The 12,316-nt window shown below is 64.3% G+C and overlaps 1 protein-coding gene across 4 annotated transcripts; it reads left to right on the forward strand.

Annotated features, from left to right (window-relative positions):
* Positions 1-5,955: 5,955 nt before the first annotated feature.
* LOC119847120 (polynucleotide kinase 3'-phosphatase) lies at positions 5,956-12,061 on the forward strand. 4 transcript variants are annotated; one of them, XM_043501111.1, is made up of 17 exons: positions 5,956-6,006; positions 6,623-6,760; positions 6,945-6,991; positions 7,344-7,775; positions 8,081-8,160; positions 8,317-8,374; positions 8,462-8,569; positions 8,850-8,921; positions 9,595-9,643; positions 10,259-10,329; positions 10,731-10,823; positions 10,955-11,051; positions 11,128-11,189; positions 11,270-11,379; positions 11,457-11,544; positions 11,744-11,805; positions 11,898-12,061. In XM_043501111.1, the coding sequence occupies exons 2-17, from the start codon at positions 6,634-6,636 to the stop codon at positions 12,016-12,018; spliced, it is 1,677 nt and encodes a 558-aa protein (XP_043357046.1). In that variant the 5' UTR covers positions 5,956-6,006; positions 6,623-6,633; the 3' UTR covers positions 12,019-12,061. The 4 variants fall into 4 exon arrangements, with proteins under 4 accessions (XP_043357046.1, XP_043357045.1, XP_038237498.1 ...); XM_038381570.2 differs by having other exon boundaries at positions 5,988-6,147; XM_043501110.1 differs by having other exon boundaries at positions 5,961-6,081; positions 6,618-6,760; positions 8,317-8,569.
* The last annotated feature ends 255 nt before the right edge of the window (positions 12,062-12,316 follow it).

Here is a 12,316-nt window from a genome sequence, read left to right on the forward strand (position 1 = left end):
TAACACAGAAGGTTTATTAGCTGACAGGAACGCAGCCTAAAACAGAGCTTGTAGGTGCAGTGACCAGGACCCCTCAGTCAGGTCCCTCTTGCAGGTGGGGAGCCCAAACCTCATTCTGGCCTCCCTCCATTTCCCCAGCCAGCCCCAAACTGAAACCCCTCCAGCTGTCTCCTCCAGCACCCCCCTCCCGCTCCTCCTCCAGCCTTTGTCCAGATTCCCGGGAAGAAGGTGGCACCTGGGCCCAACCCCCTCTCTTGGGCTCAGGTCACCTGCTCCAGTATGGTCCCGCCAGTGAAGCCCCCCCTGCCCCGTATCTTATCCCCCATGCCGACAGTCCCAGTGAAACTCCCCCGCAGCATCCCCAGGTCAATCCGCCCCCCTCCCTGCTCCATCACGTCCTCCCCTTCCAGACTGAACTGAGCGGGGTCACTGACCCGTGACCTGGGGAAGTTCAGGCCCCCTCTCTGGGACAATGCGTCCGCTATCCTGTTGGCACTTCCCCGTCACATGGGCCACGTCCATGTCCTAACCCTGCAGGAGCAGGCTCCACCTCAGGAGCTTGGCCTTGGCTCCTTTCATCTGGTGCAGCCCGGTCGGGGGGAGCGGTCGGTGTACACGGTGAAGTGTCGCCCGAAGAGATAGGGCTGGAGTTTCTTCAGGGCCCGCACCACGGCCAGGCACTCCTTCTCGATGGCCGCGGAGTTCTGCTCCCGGGGTAACACCTTCTTGCTCAGGTACCCGATGGGGTGTCTCTCCCCCTTTTCACCATCCTGCATTAACGCCGCCCCCAGCCCCATGTCTGCAGCGTCGGGTTTGCCAGGACTAGGCCACTGACCAGAGACTCCTTCAGCGCCCAGAGATCCCTCTGGCACTGCTCTGTCCAGACCACCTCGTCTGGCTTCCCCTTCTTACACAGCTCAGCGATGGGGCGGCTATGGCGCTAAAGTGGGGCACAAATCTTTAATAGTACCCTGCCATCCCAACAAAGGCCTGGATCTGCTTTTTGGTGTGGGGAGCGGGCCAGTCTCTGATCCCCTCCACCTTGGCTGGTTCCGGCTTTAGGCGACTGCTCCCCACCCCGTGGCCCAGGTAGGACACTTCCGCCATCCACACTTTGCACTTCTCCGCTTTGATGGTCAGCCCAGCCCCCTGGAGTCGGTCCAGCACTTGTCTAACCTGGGACACGTGGTCCTCCCAGGTCTGGCTAAGGACACAGATGTCAGCAATGTGCGCCAGGGCCAAACCCTCCACCCCCCTCAGTAGCTGATCCACCAGGTGCTGGAAGGTGGCCGGCGCTCCCTTGAGGCCGAAAGGCAGGGCCAGGAACTCATAGCGCCCCAGGGGGTGATAAAGGCTGATTTCAGCCGGGCCTCTGCACCCAGTGGCACTTGCCAGCAGCCCTTTGTAAGGTCCACGGTGGTAAGGTACCGAGCTCCCCCCAGCTTGTCTGGGAGCTCGTCAGGCCCGGGCAGGGGGTAGGCATCAGACACGGTGATGGCATTGAGCTTCCGACAGTCCACACAGAACCGGATCGACCCATCCGTTTTGGGGACCAGCACCACCGGCGAGGCCCCAGGGCTGGCAGACGGCTGGATCACCCCCAAAGCCAGCATGTCCCTGACCTCTCTGTCCAGGTCCTGAGCAGTTTTCCCTCTGACGCGGAAGGGGGAGCATCCTGGGTGCGATCCTGTCTGCACCCGGTGGACAGTGAGATTAGAGCGTCCAGGCTGGGTGGAAAACAACTTGTCGGTACAGATGCAGCACCCCCCTGATCTCAGCTTGCTGGGCAGGGGTGAGCTGATCAAAGAGGGGGATTGTTTCCAGGGAGGAGCCAGCTGCTGTCTCAGGGAATAGATCTACTCAAGGGTCGTCTCCCTGCTCCTCCCAATGTCCACACACGGCCAACACCACATTCCCCCTGTCGTAATATGGTTTCATCATATTCACATGGTTCGACAGCTCCACCACATAATTCACCTCGTTTAGTTGCTTGACAACCTTGAAAGGGCCCTCCCGGGCGGCCTGTAGTTTGTTTTTCCTCACGGGGATGAGAACCATCACCTGGTCCCCGGTGGCGTAGGCGCGGGCCCGCACCGTGCGGTCATACCAGGCCTTCTGCTTCCTCTGAGCTCTGGCCAGATTCTCCTTGGCCAGGCCCATGAGCTCAGCAAGTCTCTCTCGGAAGGTCAGGACATACTCCACCACTGACGCTCCATCGGGAGTGGCCTTCCCCTCCCATTCGTCTCTCATCCGGTCCAGGGGGCCCCTTACCCTCCGTCCATATAACAGTTCGAAAGGCGAGAACCCGGTTGACTCCTGGGGCACCTCCCTGTACGCGAACAGCAGGTGCGGTAAGTATTTGTCCATAAAGGTTTTCAGGATCATCTTCAGCGATCCGTTGAATCTCTCCAGCCTATTGGACTGATAAACTGAGGCCCAGTTGTGCCGGACCCCACATTTCTCCCACAAGCACCAGAGCAAGGCCGACATGAAGTTGGACCCTTGGTCTGTCAAGACTTCCTTGGGGAACCCCACTCGGCTGAAAATGGTCAGGAGCGCATCTGCCATGGGTGTCTGCTTTGGTAGAAGACAAGGCCGCTGACTTGGGGTAGCGGGTGGTGAAATCTACCACCACCAGGATATATTTCTTCCCCGACCAGGTCGTCTTGCTGAGAAGCCCCACTATGTCCATGGCCACCTTCTGGAAAGGCTCCTCTATGATGGGCCAAGGTCTCAAAGCCGCTTTCCCCTTGTCCCGGGCCTTCCCCACCCTCTGACAGGGGTCGCAGGATCGGCAATACCGCCGGACAGTGGTAAAGACCCCAGGCCAGTAAAAGTTCTGTACAGCCTCTGCCGGGTGCGCCGGATTCCCTGGTGCCCTGCGAGAGGGATGTCATGGGCCAGGTACAGGAGCTTGCGGCGATACTTCTGGGAGACCACCAGCTGCCTCCGGATCCCCCACGACTCCACTTCCCCTGGGGGAGCCCATTCTTGGTTCAGGAACCCCTTCTCCCACAGGAACCTCTCCTGGCAACCTCTCCCCATGGTCTGTACCACCTTGAGGTTGGCCAGGTCCCTGAGCTTCTGCAAGGAGGGATGTTTTTTGCAACTCGGCCTGGAACTCAGCGGCTGGGGACAGGATGGGGACCTGCTCCCTCTCGCCGGCTGGGTCTGGAGCCGCAGCCCCTCTGAGCCTTGTCCCTGGGCGCTCCCTCCCTACCGGGGTAGGGTCCTGCGCCTCCAGTGAGGTATCCTCCCCAAGGTCAGGGCGTAGTACCCTTTGCCGGCTCTAGCTATGGGTCATGACTACGGCGTTCTGGGGGTTGCCTGGCCAATCCTCTAGGTCACCCCCCATCAACACCTAAGTGGGCAAATGGTAGTGAACCCCCACGTAATTGGGGCAATCCTTGGCTCCCCATTTCAGATGTACCCTTGCCACAGGCACCTTGAATGGTGTCCCACCGACACCCATCAGGGTCAGGTAGGTATTGGGCACCACCCGATCTGGGGCCACCAGCTCGGGCTGGGCCAGGGTCACCTCAGTGCCCGTGTCCCAGTATCCATTGACCTTCCTCCCATCCACCTCCAGTGGAACAAGGCACTTGCTCCGCAGCGCCAGCCCCGTGGCCACCCTGTAACCTGAGAACCCTGAGTCCGGAGCAGCCAGCCCTCCAGAGGAGCTGGTCTGGGCTCTCCTCCCTCCTGAGCAGTGGGTAAGCTGCCAGCCCCTCTTCCGGCTGGGTCCCTGCCCATTTAACCCTGTGTGGGTTCGGTCTGCTCAGTCTGTCCTTGAGCCTGGGGCACTGGGTCCATATGTGGCCTCTCTGCCCACAATAATAAGTCACATCACACTGGTCCCCTTGAGCCGGGTGGTTGTTCCTGAGGCCAGTTGTTCCCCTTGGGAGGGTGTTCTCACATTCCCCCTTTGGGGGGCCCCAGGGTGACTCTCTCTGCATTATGGCGGGCGTGTTCCTTTGGGACTCCTCCCTGCCGACCCCAGGACTTCACGAACTCGTTGGCCAGCCGCCCTGCGTGTCGCCGGTTCTCTGGCGTTTTGTCCCCCAACCACCTCCTCAGGTTGGCTGGGCAGTGCTCACACAGGTGCTCCAGTACCATCAGTTGAACCACGTCCTCCTTCGTCCGGGCCCCATCTGCCCACTTGTGGACGTATCCCCCATTCGATGGATCAGTCCCAGATAAGTGTCCTCAGGGGCTTTATGCTGACTCTGGAACTTTTCCCGGTACACCTCAGGTGTCAGCCCGAACCCACGGAGCAGGGCCTTTTTGAGCAGTTCATCGTCCTCTGCCTCTACCCCTTACATTCAGCTGTACAGCCCCACGGCTCTGGGGTCCAGTAAGGGGGTGAGGAACCGGAGCCTGTCGGCAGGGTCAACCCTGTGCAGTCTGCAGGCCGCCTCAAAGGCCATCAGGAATTCATCTATGTCCTCCCCTTCCTTCCACTGGGCCAGGATACACTGATCAAAGCTCCAAACAGGCCTGGGTCCCCCCCTCACTCGCCACAGCAGGGGGCTCTCTGCTCCTCTGCCTGGCCAAATCCAGTTGATTCTGCTGCTGTTTCTCCTCATCCTCCAGTTCATGCCGCCTCAGCTCCTGCTCTTTCGGTTTTATCTCCCTCTCCCATTCCAGCCGCCTCAGCTCCAGTGCTGGGGAGCTTGGTCGTGAGGATCCTCTGCTGGCTGCAGGGGTCACGGTGTCCCCAGGTTTCACCTGGCTCCTTCCAGCCCCCTCCGCATCCCAGCCATAGATTGGAGGGGCCTTGGAGTGTCCTTGGCATCAGTCTGACCCCTCCCAACCAGGACAGACACTCAGAGATGGGGATCGAATCCTCCTTCTCCAGCTGGGCAATCAGCTGTGCTTTGGTGAGTTTCCCAATGTGCAGCCTCCTCTGCTTGCTCAGCTCAACCAGCTCCCTCTTAAGGCGATGGTTATACATCTCCCCGCTGGTCCCAAGTTGTTGTGGACTCGCAGGCCTGGGTGCTCTCAGCTCCCCCCAGTTTCCAGGAAGAGCCCCGACTGTGCAGCCCTTCTCCAGGTCACCACCTCTTTCCCAGGGTCAAGCCGCAGACTCCTCCACCCCTGGAACTGCTCACCAGGGGGACCCCAGTTCCTGCAACAGTCCTTCTCGCTGGTCACCTGCTCCCAGGGGTTAAGCCTCGCTCCTCTGCCCCCCGAAACCGCCTCTCTGAACCTTCAGTACGCCTGGTCCTCGTCAATCCCCCTTCATTTTACTGCTCCCCAGTCACTCACTGCAGGAAGCGCCATCCCCGGGGTGCAGTACATCCCACGGCTGACACCAGTTGTCATGGAGCGTGGGAGAGTCAGGGCCCTGCACCCCCAACTTCCTGCGATTCCCAGGACTCTCAGCCGGCCAGTAACACAGAAGGTTTATTAGCCGACAGGAAAACAGCCCAAAACAGAGCTTGTAGGTACAGAGAACAGGACCCCTCAGTCAGGTCCATCTTGAGGGACAGGTAGTTTAGACTCTGGCCCCAGGTCTCCCTCCACTTCCCCAGCCAGCCCCAAACTGAAACCCCATCCAGCCTTCTCCCCCCTCCAGCCGTTGTCCAGTGTCCCGGACAGAAGGTGTCACCTGGCCCCAGCCCCCGGGCTCAGGTCACCTGCTCCGGTATCGTCCCCCCAGTGACACCCCCCCCGACATCCCGTCCCCCACACCGACAGTCCCAGTGAAACTCCCCCGCAGCATCCCTAGGTCAATCCGCCCCCCTCCCTGCGCCCTCACACCTGTACCCTTAAAACCTGCCCCCAGGACTCCCATCCTCCAGGGGGCCCGGGCCCCTTTTGGGGGAGGGGTACGTAGGGTGTTGTGGGAGGCTCCGCCCCCGTCTGAGGAGCCCCGCCCCCTCCCCGGCCTAGGAAACAAAATGCCCCGGAACCCGCGGCGCGGGGCCCCACGCGCGGCGCCGGGCGGAAGTGGCGGTTGCGCCCGCGGCCGCCGGAAGTGTCGCTCCGCCGGAAGTTCCCGAGGTCTTTGAGACGGTCCCTAGCCGGGGATCCCTACGGCCCCTCCCCCCCCGTGGTTCCCCTGGAAATAGGGGCCCCCCCTTCCCGCGTGCGGTTAGGGGCCACTTCCGGGGGGCCGTTTCCTGGGCGGGGGGCACAGCCTAGGTGGGGCAAAGGGGGACGCAGCCTGGGAGGGGCGATGGGGGGCGCAGTTCGGGGGGCTGGGGGAGGGGGCGATGGGGGGGTGCAGTCCGGGGAGGGGGTGATGGGGGGCGCAGTTTGGGGGAATGGGGGAGAGGGCGATGGGGGGGTGCAGTTTGGGGGGGTGATGGGCGCAGTTTGGGGGGCTGGGGGAGGGGGCGACGGGGGGGTGCAGTTTGGGGGGCGATGGGGGGTGCAGTCCGGGGAGGGGGTGATGGGGTGATGGGGGGCGCAGTTTGGGGGGCTGGGGGAGGGGGCGACGGGGGGTGCAGTCCGGGGAGGGGGCGATGGGGGGTGCAGTTTGGGGGGCGATGGGGGGTGCAGTTCAGGGGACTGGGGGAGGGGTCGATGGGGGGTGTAGTCCGGGGAGGGGTCGATGGGGGGGCGTAGCCAGGTGGGGGCAGCTGATTGTGACTCCCCCCCCGTGTCTCGTGCCCAGGCGCTGTCGCCATGGACTGCTTGCTGGTGAGCCGGGACGGGCAGCACGAGCCCCTGGCCCTGCCCGACGGGGTCCCCGTGGTGCTGGGCCGGGGGCCCCGCACCCGCGTGGCGGATAAGAAGTGCTCCCGGAAGCAAGGTGGGAACCGGTGGGGCCCCCCCCAACCAGCTCCCCTGACCAGCCACCCCCAGGGGCTCTGCGCTCAGGACCCTTTGCCAGAATGGGGCCCTGCCTGCGTCACTGGGCTGGGGGGGGCGAAAGGGAGGCTCCAATTTCCCCTTCACTCATTTCTCTTCCCCCCCCCGCCCCTCGTTTCTTGCAGTGGAGTTACTGGCTGACTACAAACACCGGGCTGTGAGAGTCACCCAGGTGAGGGGGAAGCTGTGTGGGGGTCGGGTATACAGGGACCCCTCGCCCAGTGCTGAGATGTAGCCCCTCTGGGGTGGGGCGCAGGGGGCTGGTTCTCCAGGGACCCCTTGTCTGGCACTGGGACGCGGCCCCTCTGGGGTGGGGCCTGGGTATCTGGGGACCCCTCGCTGGGCACTGAGATGCAGCCCCCCCAGGGTGGGACTCTGGGGATTCTCTAGGGACCCCTTTCCCAGCATGGGGGCTAGTTCTCTAGGGACCCCTCTCCCGGCACCAAGATGCAGCCCCCCCGGGTGGGGTCCTGGGGTGGTTCTTGGGGGACCCCTCTCCTGCGCTCAGCCCCCCCATTTTGCAGCGGGGCGTGAATCCTACGTCGGTGGAGGAGCTGCAGCTGCAGCCAGGTGACAGCAGCACGCTGCAGGAGGGGCAGACGCTGTGGCTGGTGAATGGGCGCTACCCCTACACCCTGCGCTTCCTGCCCACCCCCCGCCGGAGCCTACTGGACTTCTTCAGCCCCAAGCGCCATCCGCTGGCTGAGGGCGAGGAGGAGCGGCCCCCCAAGAGGCCGAAGGCTCCCAGCCCCTCCGAGGAGGAGGAGGACGCTGCCGTGGCCGTGAAGCTGCACCAGCTGCAGGAGACAGCAGCCAGTGCTGAGCAGGCAAAGGGTGGGGCATCCCACCTGCCCCAGGGGAGGTCTTTGGGGCTGCCCCCCCACCCCAGGGACTCCTGGGAGGAGCATGGCAAGCTGCTGGTCTTCACCAAGGAGGGTGTGGTGCCCAGTGCCAAGGTACCTGGCTGGCAGGAGTTAGCCTGGGGAACTACCCACCACTGTCTGGGGCAGCCGAGCCCAGAGCAGGAGGGTCCATTGCGCTGATGGGGGGCGGATGGGTCCATTGCTGTAATGGGGGGTTAGCAAAGGGTCTGTTGGGGGTGGTGGCAAGGCATTGGGAGGGTCCATTGCTCTGATGTGGGGGGGAGTGAATGGATCCATTGCTGTGACGGGGAGGTGGCAGGTGGGTCCATTGCCGTGATGGGGGGACGGATGGGTCCATTGCTCTGACGGGGGGGCGGGGCGCCTCGCTGTCTCTGCAGGTCGCTGGGTTTGACTTGGATGGAACCGTCATCACGACTAAGTCTGGGAAAGTTTTTCCCACCAGCCCCGATGACTGGAGGTGAGTGCAGGGGCTGCGGGTCGCGAGTGAGGGGCACCGGCAGGGCTGGGGGAAGCCCAGGGCCGGGCTAGCAGGGGTTGCGGGTTGGGAGTGAGGGGCACCAACAGGGCTGGGGAATTGGGGGTGTTTTGGGGTAACCCTTGTGTCTCTCCCTAGGATTTTGTACCCTGAGGTTCCCCGGAAGCTGAAGCAGCTGCAGAACGAGGGGTACAAGGTTTGTTCTCCCCCCTTCCCCTGGGTCCCCCCCACTCTGACCAGTTCCCTGATGTCCCATGTGTCATGTCTCTCCCCCCCCCCCCAGATCGTGGTCTTCACCAACCAGCTGGGGATCAGCCGGGGGCGCGTGCGCCCTGAGGTCTTCAAGGCAAAGGCGGAGGCCGTGGTGGAGAGACTGGGAGTTCCCGTGCAGGTAGGGGGGCTGCGAGCACCGAATCCTGGGGCCCCAGGGGGCTGGGGGTGGGGGAAAATCTCTAAGCAGGGCCGGGGACATCCCCCACCCAGCCCCTGTGGAGGGCCCCCCTCACCTGCCCCCTCCCATGCCCTGAATGACACCCCCTCCATGGGGAAGGGTGACAGGTGAGGGCTTCATTCCCATCTCAGGAGGTGTCCCCCAGAGTTGGGATGGGGGGAGCGGTGGGGGGGTGTCCATGCCTGTCCCAGGATGTGACCCCCCCCATTCTGCCCCCCAGGTGTTCGTGGCGACTGGAACCGGGATCTACCGTAAACCCCTGCTGGGCATGTGGGAGTACCTGTGTGAGAAGGTGTGGGGGGGCAGTGGGGAGCGGCAGGCCCGCCGCCAGGGGTGGGCCAAGAGGGTAATTGCCCAGGGGCCCCTTGCAGCGCAGCAGAGCTAATGCTCCCGGATGCGGCTGGAACCGACCCATGGCCCCTGGTGCCCCCGCCCCAAGTACCAACTCCACAGCTCCCATTGGCCGGGAACTGCGGCCAATGGGAGCTGCAGGATGGTGCCTGCAGCACCCTGCCTAGGAGCCGTTGCCAGAGCTGGGTGTGCCGGTCGGGAGCCGCCCGAGGTAAGCACTGTCGCCCTGACCCCTAACTCCCTGCCCCAGCCAGAGCCTGCCCCCTGCACCCAAACTGCCTTCCGGAGCCTGACCCCCTGCCCCAGCCTGGGGAAAGTGAGTGAGGGTGGGGGAGAGTGTGCAGGGGTGTGGTCTCTGGGAAGGGGGCGTGGTCAGGGGCGGGCCAGGGTGTTTGGGTTTGCGGGATCAGATGGTTGGCAGCCCTGCCAGGCGGGCATGGGGGGGAGCCTGGCGAGCCCCCTGGGCCCCCGCGGGCGCAGATGCCGCCCAGCCTGAATGTCAGGTGGGCACGGCTGTGGGTGCGTGAGGACCTGCAATTACTGTCGGCGGGCAGGGGGCGTGGCCTCGGCCAGCCCCCCCTTTCTCCCCACATGTCTGACCCTCCCCCCTCCAGGGGAACGGCGCCGTGTCTGTGGCCCTGCAGCGCAGTCTCTACGTGGGAGGTGAGTGAGGGTCTGCGGGGGAGGGGCAGCACTTTGTTGGGGGGTGGGCGCTGTCTCTCGGGGGTCCAGCCCTGGGCCCCGCTGCCTCCTGGACCCGCACCGCTGAGCCTGCAGCGCTTGGGTCTGCGTGGGCCCCTATATCCCCTCCCCACTGCCCAGCCCCCCTTCCAGCTGGGCCTCATATCCCCTCCCCCACAGCTGCCTCCCTACATCACCTGGCACAGTCCCCCCCTCCCCCCTTTGTCCTTGGGTTCGGCCACCTGGGCCGACCCGGCTGCTTACAAGCTGGGGGGGGGGCTCCCGGGCACCAGTTGCTGGGTCCCCCATCTCCAGGCCTTCGTTGGGGTCCTGGCTGCTGGGCGAGGTCACACTTGGTCCCCTGCAACAACAACCCTCCTCTGCTGCCCCATTCCACACCCAGTGCACAGGGAAACTGAGGCACAGTGTTTATGCACAACACTAAGACAATCCCCTGCTTTGTCACACTCCCCTCTCTCCACCTGGGGGTGGTGGCGGGGGGTTTTCCACTGTCAGCCCCGGGACTTGGCCATGGGGGGCTGCGTGGGGCAGCAGAGCTGATCTCCCCTCTAACCCCCCCCCCACGTTCTCTTTCAGATGCGGCCGGGCGTCCCCCCAATTGGGCTCCTGGGCACAAGAAGAAGGATTTCTCCTGCAGCGACCGCCTGGTACCCCCTGCTGGCCCCCGAGCTCCCTGCCACCCTCTCAAACCCCTCTGCTCCTCCCACCCCCTCATCACCCCAGCTCCCCCCCCCACTGCTGGCCCCCAGCTCCCTGCCACACTCTCAAACCCCTCTGCTCCTCCCACCCCCTCATCACCCCAGCTCCCCCCCCACTGCTGGCCCCCCAGCTCCCTGCCACACTCTCAAACCCCTCTGCTCCTCCCACCCCCTCATCACCCCAGCTCCCTGCCACACTTCCAACCCCCTCTGTTCCTCCCGTCCCCTGCTGGCCCCCTGCCACAACCTCATCCCCCCCAGTCCCTGCCCCACTCCCCAACCAGCCCCCATCTCACCACTGCTCTCCTAACCCCCCCCGTCCCCCCTGACGATCTCTCTTGTCCTCCCAGTTTGCCCTGAACGCCGGGTTGCCGTTCTACACCCCTGAGGAGTTTTTCCTGGGCTGGGCGTCCGCCCCCTTCCAGCTGCCCCACTTTGACCCGGTGAGTGCCCTCCCCCCCAGCTGCCCCCCACCCTGGGCCCTGATCACATCCCAGGTGCCCTCCCGGGGGCTCCCCTCCCCCTGCTGCTGGGTCTGTCTAACCCCCCCCCCCGCCCTGATCTCTCCCTGCAGCGGGAGCTGGATCCACACGGGCGCCTCTATGACCCCCCTGACGCTCCCCTGGTGTCCCCCACACCGGAGCTGGTGGTGGCTGTGGGCTTCCCTGCAGGTGAGTCAGATGTCCCCCCGTGCCCCTGACCCCCCTCCCTGCCCCCCAGCACTGACTTCTCTCCCTCCCCCCGCAGCAGGCAAGTCAACCTTCCTGAAGAGCCAGCTGGTGCCAGCGGGCTACGCCTATGCCAACCGGGTAAGGGGGGCTGGGGGGCTGCACCCCTCCCTGCTGGCAGGGGCTGGGCTCCCCCCATTAACCTCCCCCCTTCCCCCCAGGACACACTGGGCTCCTGGCAGAAGTGTGTGGCGTTGGTGGCACTGGCACTGCGCGAGGGGAAGAGTGCAGCTGTGGACAACACCAACCCAGACCCCGAGTCACGCCGCAGGTAGGGGGGCCCCCACTGGGGACGGTGGGGGAGAACTACTGTCTTCCTCTCCCCCAACTCTTCTGCCTCCCTTTCAGGTACATTGAATGTGCCCAGGACGCCGGGGTCCCCTGCCGCTGCTTCCTCTTCACTGCTACCCTGGAGCAGGCCAAACACAACAACCGGGTGAGCCGGGGCCCAGTCCCTGCCCTGGGGCCAGAGGGGAGCTGGTGCCCCCTAGAGGGGACAGGCCCCAGGCCCCATTCCCTGCCCCTCAGCCAGCCAGTCCCTGCCCTGGGGCCCCAGGGGAACTGGCGCCCCCTAGAAGGGACAGGCCCCAGGCCCCATTTCCTGCCCCTCTGTGACAGCTCATTTCTGGTTCCAGTTCCGGGATCTGACGGCCACGGGTCACGTCTCTGTCACGGACATTGTGCTAAACAGCTACAAGTGAGTGTGGGGGCGGGAGGGCCCTGTGGGGGGGGGGGGAAGAGAATCTGCCTGTTAACCCCCTGCCTCTCTTCTCCCCCCCCCCCCCCCAGGAGTAAGTTTGTGGAGCCATCGCTGAGCGAGGGCTTTGCCCAGATCCTGCGAGTTCACTTTGTGCCTTGCTTCACCGACGCCCACGAGGAGGCGCTCTACCGCCAATTCTCCGAGGGCTGAGCTGGGCCCCCAGGAAAGATGCAACTCAATAAAGCCGGAGCAGAGCAGAGGCCGTGCCTCCTGGTGTCTGTTCGGGGGGGACGGAGCCTGCCCCCCCTGGGAAAAGGACCTGTCTTATTAGAGAAGACAGAAGGGTGGGTGGGGGCAGGGGCACAGGGATTTCTCCTGCAGTAACCACCTAGTATCCCCCCCGCACTGCATCATGGGCAATGGCTTAGCAAGGCTGGCCCCCCAAGTGGGAGCTGGCACCGCTCCACCCTCTCAGCCCAGGATGGGCTTTGTGAGCATTTACCTGCCC

This window comes from Dermochelys coriacea, chromosome 23 (assembly GCF_009764565.3).
Source record: "Dermochelys coriacea isolate rDerCor1 chromosome 23, rDerCor1.pri.v4, whole genome shotgun sequence".
In the NCBI taxonomy this organism is placed as follows: Eukaryota; Metazoa; Chordata; order Testudines; family Dermochelyidae; genus Dermochelys; species Dermochelys coriacea.

Coding starts and splice junctions, on each gene's coding strand:
- LOC119847120 (XM_043501110.1), top strand. CDS start 6,634: ATGGACTGCTTGCTGGTGAGCCGGGACGGGCAGCACGAGCCCCTGGCC. Junction 8,922..9,594: donor GGGAGTACCTGTGTGAGAAG/GTGTGGGGGGGC, acceptor TCCCCCCTCCAG/GGGAACGGCGCCGTGTCTGT. Junction 10,330..10,730: donor TCTCCTGCAGCGACCGCCTG/GTACCCCCTGCT, acceptor TTGTCCTCCCAG/TTTGCCCTGAACGCCGGGTT.